This window comes from Haemaphysalis longicornis, unplaced genomic scaffold (genome assembly GCF_048455015.1).
Source record: "Haemaphysalis longicornis isolate Haplotype H1 unplaced genomic scaffold, Haemaphysalis longicornis Haplotype H1 scaffold_5, whole genome shotgun sequence".
Classification (NCBI taxonomy): Eukaryota; Metazoa; Arthropoda; class Arachnida; order Ixodida; family Ixodidae; genus Haemaphysalis; species Haemaphysalis longicornis.
The window spans coordinates 81,473,992-81,481,479 of record NW_027526385.1 but is presented as its reverse complement, the minus strand read 5'-3'; the positions used below and the strand labels follow the sequence as shown (position 1 = coordinate 81,481,479).

At 43.7% G+C, this 7,488-nt stretch overlaps 1 protein-coding gene across 1 annotated transcript; it reads right to left on the bottom strand.

Moving 5' to 3' along the window:
- Positions 1-1,093: 1,093 nt before the first annotated feature.
- Positions 1,094-7,409, bottom strand: Nd-pdsw (NADH dehydrogenase (ubiquinone) PDSW subunit). Its single transcript, XM_077670849.1, has 4 exons — positions 7,226-7,409; positions 6,930-7,068; positions 5,586-5,722; positions 1,094-1,322 (listed from the first exon to the last, which is right to left on the bottom strand). The coding sequence occupies exons 1-4, from the start codon at positions 7,317-7,319 to the stop codon at positions 1,207-1,209; spliced, it is 486 nt and encodes a 161-aa protein (XP_077526975.1). The 5' UTR covers positions 7,320-7,409; the 3' UTR covers positions 1,094-1,206.
- Positions 7,410-7,488: the final 79 nt, after the last annotated feature.

Genomic DNA, 7,488 nt, shown 5'->3' with positions numbered 1-7,488 from the left:
TTTTAGACAGTTGTAGTGAAACCTATTGGTGCTTTTTCACCCGTTTTTCAAACCGCTCGGTAAGGACATTTTTAGTACCCCCACCAGACCCAAAAATTGGTCTAAAATGGTGCACGTGCTTTAAGAAGTTTGTTTTTTTTTTTAATGTTTTTTCGGCACAGTTTTAGAATATTTTTTTTTCCAAGGAAGTGACTCCAGATACACTCTTGAATTTTAAAATGTTCCTGCAGAGCTCCCTCTTCACTGGAAGCAGCACGTTTCGCTTCCTAGTGAATCTGTGAGAATGTACACCATTATTGTATTACGTTTAGAAACAACACAAAACTGAACACGTTAAGCAAAAACATCTTTTAGTTTTGCCAAAGGACAGCAAAACTTGGTTCAATTGCATGTGAATAATGTTGTAAAATGTCTCCACGTGCGTGCAAATCTCGCCTTCACGAAAGCTTGGTCCATTTAGCTTGGCCAATGCCTTGAATTTGGCCACTTCCGCGAGGACAAACACACTCGCGACCCCCCCACGAAATAGTCTACACTGTAATTAAAAGGCAACGAATATGACGTGCCAATCCGTCTACACGGAATCACTACATTATAGGCCAACAAGAGCTCGTACTCTATGGAAGTGGTGAAGCAAGGATAAAAAAGAACTGTGGTTGATTCCTCTGCCATAGGGGTAAAACACAAAAGTGGAATGTGCAGCGAAATCTGCAGCTGAGCATGATTTGCGGGGTGGCGGCTGTCTTGTGTGAGTGCTTGGCGAGCGACGTCCTGCTGGCGGGTCGCTTCGGCAAAGGTGCACTGGCGTCATTTCCGTGACGGATATGACGTCAGTGAAATCTTGGTCTATCTCGGCATAAAACACTTTCATGTTAAAATATCAAACCCGAAAACGAACAACCCTAAGTATAACGTACTCTTTAGTACTACAGTTTGCTTCCCCACAAGGAGACACTGTGTGCAGGGGTGCACCATTTACAGGCCGCTTGCTTCGTTGTACTGGCATCATTTCTGTGACGGATATGACGTCAGGGAAATCTTCGTGTATCCGGGAATAAAACACTTTAGTGTCAATAAAGAAAAGAACCTCGTAGAACCAGCATGGACACCTTTATTGTAAGGCGGGCTACTTCAAAATGTTTCAGAAAACAAACAGAAACTAGGGCAGGTCACAGCCTACTATCATCCACCGGCACCCTCCAGTGTTCACTCCATCTCGTCCTTTTCCTGCGCCTTCAACGCCTGACGCCGCTCCCAAATGAGACGGTGCTTCTGCTTCATGAAAGCTGCCACCACGGTCTGGTGGGGACCCAAGTCACCATCTAGGGATAAGAGATCAAGCGAAAAGAAAGGTGGGAGTCATTAGCGTACAACATAAGAAGCAGAGAGAAAATTTATCGGCTGAAGTGCAAGACTGGGTATGTTGGTACATCTTTAAAGAATAAATGAAACACTAACTACAAACAGAACACAATGCAGTTTCTTGGGGCCCTACAATCCAGACAAGTTAAATTGGCTTGGCGCAAGAAATCGATGCAGACAGCAAATTCCTACTCTTGAATGCAGGTGCACTCTGCTGTGTGTTCACAAACTTTTAAAACAATCTGACTTAACCATTTCGGCGTGCTCCTAAGCTGCTTTGTACTTTCGTAGCAGTAATACCCATGCCACATGTACATGAAAAATGCTATAAAATGTTTAAGGCCTTAACACACCAAATGACATTATTTGGGGAGCCGTGCCACACGCGAAAACGCAAAGGCATTAAATGTGTTAGGCATGATCGTGATAATGACCAAAAAGAGAAATGCGCTCATAGTTTAGTTTTTAACGTCGTCGTGCAAAGGTTAAAAGTTTTTTTTTGTGTGTGAAAGAAAACGTTATGTGAAACAGTGTTTTCTAAAAAATGATGTGAGCCTTTTCTAAAAGCGGCTTCAACAGCTGCTGTCACCTGCCAGCGGTAGCCAAATCCGAAAAATTCAAAATGACGAGTAACACGATGTTTTGCCTTTTGCCGCTGTTTTAGTGACCATCTTTTTCGGAACTTCGCCAACAAAGAGTGCATAAAAAAATTGTCTTATTTCGAAGTTCAGCCACGTTTCCGCGTCACCGCTCTGGGGCTGAGAGTTTTGTTGGTTTTATTTGGTGCTCATCGCGTTCGAGAGTGGGCAGATTTAAGGTGTTTGTGAAGGCGAATGATGCGTGGAACTCCTTAAACCAAAAATGACATTACAGCGAATGGCATTAGATTCTTGCGCGTAGCAGCAAATTAATGGCATTAGAACTTAAGGCATTAAGCACTTAATGTCATTTTTCGTGTACGTGTGGCACGGGTATCAATCTCTAACAGCTCACAAAATTCCAGGGAATCCACACTGAAATCATGTTGAGTTCAGCCAAACAGCCACTGAACTGTCCAACCATTTCCAGACATTTAGTGGCATAAAATACTGTGCTGCAAGGTTTCTGAATCAACAATGACCTTGCACTGTTCTTTATGCACCTTGGCTTAATGGGGCTTCTAGCCGACTGCTTTGAAAGAAATGGCAATTTCACGGGGGTGGGGCCGGAACACTATAGAAAGGCAGATAACAAATCGCAGAAAAACATTCATCGGTGAGGTTTTGCAAGAGACTACAGTTGCCACAAAGCAAGCCTGGTTTTCAAAGCTTCAGCAGAAACACCTCCAATTCAGATTTTTATTGCCGTGAGCCCAACACTACAGGGCAACGCATCCCAACACCCTGATTGAGCGTCTTATCTGCACCGTTTTCAAACTGCCGGTGAAAATGTTCCTCAGCCCCCTTTCTAAAGCTGCATGTGCGCCAGTAGCTGCTAACGGGCGCTTGTATTGAATGCCCCAATTCTGCTCTGGTTGCAAGTGACGGAATTGTATAGAGTATAAAAAGAAAAAAAAAAGCAATGCCAAAAGCCTTCCTGTCTTAACGTATGGTATTGATAGTGCAAAGGCTGTACCTGCAAATTATCAAAGCTCCTGTGATATGATGCTACCTTTCATTTTTTTTTTCTCCCTTAACCCTTTGTGGGACAATGGGACATTTACATCCCACGGCCATGAAGACAAAACACACATCCTGTTCACAGTTTTGTCGTAAAAACAGTGACACTCATTTTATCGCAAACTTCGAAAACACATAATCGAGATAGTAAGGAAAACAGATAGACCAGTGGAGGCTCCCAAGCCACTTTCCAGCGATTTCTCTACGACGTCGCAGAATCATGTTTGTGCCACTGGATAGTTGTAGTGGGGCCTCTAGTTCTGTTTAATCGTATCGCTTCAATGCTAACATGCAGTCGACAGACTGGTAACTATGTTTTTAGTGCCGGTCCATGTTATGTCACTCCTGCCCATACTGTGTCACTGTATCGCAAAATTTGAGTTTTTCCAATTTTTTTTTTTTGTTGTTAAAATCGCCTGTTAAAATTCCTACGAGACCTGCCCACGGGCTTAAAAACCACTGTGCACGAACACGACATGTTTTGCAAATGCATACAAACGTTCACAACAGCCTGGTTTGCTTATTTTAGAAATACGTGACTTCTGTGCTGAAATAAATGCAGAAAACTCTTGCTTGCTAGACAGCCAGCCCCTTCTAGTGGAAAATAGACAAACCAAAATGCATTTCTTGTTTATTTCAACAACGAAGTGATATAATTCTGAAAGAACCAAACTAGCTCGTTAGGAACGTGTCTATGTATTTGTAAGCCTTTTCGTATTGGTTAGACGATGCTTTTCAAACTTGTGGGCAACGAACTGGTAAGTCACATAGGAATGTGATCAGGTGAGTTCCCCTTAAAGGCCAACTGCACTCAAATTTTTCTTTGTCCAAATAAGTAATTTATGCTCTTAAAATCACCATGGCGAAATCCTTAGCTTCGTAATCACAGAGAGCGCTAGGTACCGGCCGTTCAAAGTAGCTCCGAGCAGACGACGTTTGCACCTGGCAGAGTCGCCGAAACAAGTTCCGAGCGGCCTGTGACGGAGGTTGGGGAACCTGTCCCGTGAAGCTCGCACTTCTCCGGCAACTTGCAGGGCGCTCCGCCGGGCGCAGGGATGCATTCGCCTGGAGTTTCTCTGCTACACCAGCGCGCTGTACCACCGTTGCCATCACATGTTTCAAACTAACCGCATAGGCAGTAATATCCGCCATTTCTTTCAATGCAAAAACAAAACAAAAAAGATTAGAAACCATTCACGCGCTTGCGAATGTCTCGCAGTTAGCAAAACTAATATTTTTACTCAAAAAAAAAATAGCGCGAAACGAGCACTTGCGTTACATTTGTCATTCCTATTGCATTTACCACAGAAAAAAAAAAGATATTTTATAAATTCTTGACCACTTGCACTTCCGCATCCAATATTGGCCATATTTGGGCTGACCAAACGCCGCCGCCTCCATCCTTTAAACCTTTCCAAAAGTTTGACGACCTAAGAAGTGTTGTTGTACACGCGGCTAGAAACATTTGTGTGACTTTTGCCTCACTCGCTAAGTGAACCAAAATCAGCCTTTCTCATAGTAAAAATACATCCGCACAAATATTGGCCATCGTCTTCGCGAAGTGCGAAAACTAATGAAACTGATCCTCTCCTAAATAATAGACTAGATTTTTGTTCAATTCCCAAGTGAAGTATTTACTTTGAGCGTTAGATTTAGTTTATTTGAAAGTAAAATATGTTTTCAACAGCGCCTGCCTCTGGCTAAAGTAGAAAACAGCGGTAGATAGGAAATGTTTTCGTGCTTTAGTGCATCATTTAGCTGTGGAAGCTGGCTTATAGTTTCAGACCACTTTTGTAATTCAATTCTCGATGTGCAGCAAGACGAAAAATACTGGGCCGATATTCACGAAGCTGTTTGTACGTAATGTATAGTAGAAATAGTGATTGATCGCCGCCCGCGTGCGGTTTGTTCCCTTCAAAGAGAGCGACGTGATAGCCGAGGCGTCGGCTATAAAGAAACCTGCTTTTCGAAATCGTATGGGCAAGAAGCTTTGTAAATCAGGTGTCCGCTTTTAAACTTCTAATGCCAAAGATTGCTACTCCGGCAGTTATTATAATGGAAAAAAATTACCGGTTTTGGCGCGGCCGCTTCCATTCCATCACGTACGTCACATCCGGACGCCGCTATCGCCGCCTTTCCTATTCAGTTTCGGTTCCGAAAACGCCAATGTCGCAAGCCGTTTGTGTCGCGCGCGTTGATGATTGAAGCGCAGTATTTAGCATTTCGCACCATTTTTATATGTACTATTAGGTGACATTATTTTTAGGTTGTCGAAAATTTGAGTGCAGTTGGCCTTTAAGGGAATGCCTTTCTTGGCTGGAATGGGGCAGAGTGAGTTACCAGAGGTAATTCTTTCGAGCTGAAAACAAATGTATTTTGTCTTCATGGCTCCTTTAACCACCCATCATTACGCCCCAGAGCTGGTCACGTGACCCTCATAAACAACACTGCTCACCAAAAACTACGCTGCAAATTCATCAATGCGGCCTTTGTAAAGGCCATTCCTAGCAACATATCGCCATAAAACATGGCAGTTCGAACACTACGCTTCACTGCACTTCTCACATTTGATGAACCAGTTGAGCTCGGCCTCCTTGTACTGGTCGATGATTGGCTGGCACCTCTCCTGGCTGCCGATCTCGTACGCCATGCAGTCGTCACGGCGCTGAGAGAGAAGGTTCACAATCTTCGTGTCTACTTCCCTGCACAGCAAAGGAATTTCTGTATCGTTTGCTGGAATGCTGGTGATTACGCATGCCAGCATGTCCTTTGTAATGCACGCACACTTTTGTTCATGAACAGACTTTGGGTGCCTTCGAAAGCTGCCAGAGGATGTCTGGGACAACACTGGCATATAAATTGCAGTGTGGCAAGCTGCTAATAATGCCAAGCATGTCGTTTACATGAAGGAAAAGCGTGGGTGAAAAAATGCAGCCCTGGGGTGCACCCAAGGGCATTGTAAAATTTTAAGGTGCACTTGTGTAGGAAAGCAGGTGGTAAAAGTGACTAGTAAGGAGACTACTCAGGAGACAAGCAAGCCCAAAACTGACAGTATGATCTTCTGGGAAAAGGTAATTTATAGGTGTTAAAAGTGTTGGAGGAATCAAGCCAGATGCAAATGGCAGGGATGCAGTAGTCTAGAGGTGAGCTTGTAGAATGAGCGACTATAGTCAAACGTGAAGAAAGCACATTGTTGTTGGATTTTTAGTTTTTTTAAGGACGGGAAGAATGTGCAATTGAGGGCACATTAAATGGTTCAGCGCACAATAGGCTCTGAAGATTTCCGATTTTGGGAGTCTTCCACTGTGAGTAGACGGCTGTGGATTAACGTACACCATTTTGGGATTCTTGACGTGCACCGAAACATTAGCCACAACGGGGTGCCTGTGACAAAAATTTATTGGGAGACTTTCATACTGCACAAGGCACGTAGAATTGGTCGGGAAAAGATTACGGGTGTTATAGCGTGGCAAAGTAGTAGCCAGGAAAGTAATATTAAAATTTCTTTCACCTAACTTTTCACTACAGTAAATTCATCTGTGTACACTACGAAAATTCTTTGCTTTTTTCTAATGCCTTCGTATTTTCACAAGTAATTGACTCGACAGTTTTCGAAAGCCAAGCACAACCCCATTCTGTTATTTCATTCGGCACTTAACGTCCCTTTTTTTTCTCTCTCTCCCTTTTCTTTTTCGTTACCGTTGTGGCCGTAACAACGGCGCTACACGGTCACCACTCCTTCGTACGCCAATTTAGACCTAGTTATGCATACCAACGTATTCGCAACAGATCTACTTCGCGTCCATGCCAATGCATTCTAATCAAGCCACTGTCACTGAAACCAGCCGAACTTTTGTCACACATCACCAACATGACTACTGTATCGCACGTTCGTGACAACAAACGAACCTGTCCCTCTTGTACTGCTCGTTGGCTTCAAACTTGCACATGAGGTCATCCGAGTAGCACTCGTCAATGGTTGGTACCCTGCGGTACTTGCGGTGGTACCAGTTGTACTCGGGCCCTCTATTTGGGAGGATGATTTTCTCTGGAAGAAAACGGAGCCACATGCACAGTAATTGAATCGGTGGCGTAAACTTTCAACCTTTTTAAGATATTTCGTCAAGAGCACGAAAGCAGACGGGCTATCAAACGCGAACCTTCCAAGAGGACTGTCCTAGTGTGACCTTTAAAGCGCTGCTTACCTCGTACCCAGGTTGCGGGAACGTCGAACAATGCATAAACCGCGTTCATGCTCCTTTCGAATGCATTTCTTGGTGGGTGATCACCGATAGCCATAATGGCAAGAAAAACGAGCAGAAATTCGATGCCCGATCACACCGGTCGCAACAAGAAGCGCTCCAGACAGGAAGACACACAAGCGAATTCATGGTTGTTTTTACAGCCGTAGTCACGTACGCAATAAACGCGTTTATAAGTTTTAATCATTTATTTTGTTTTAATAAAC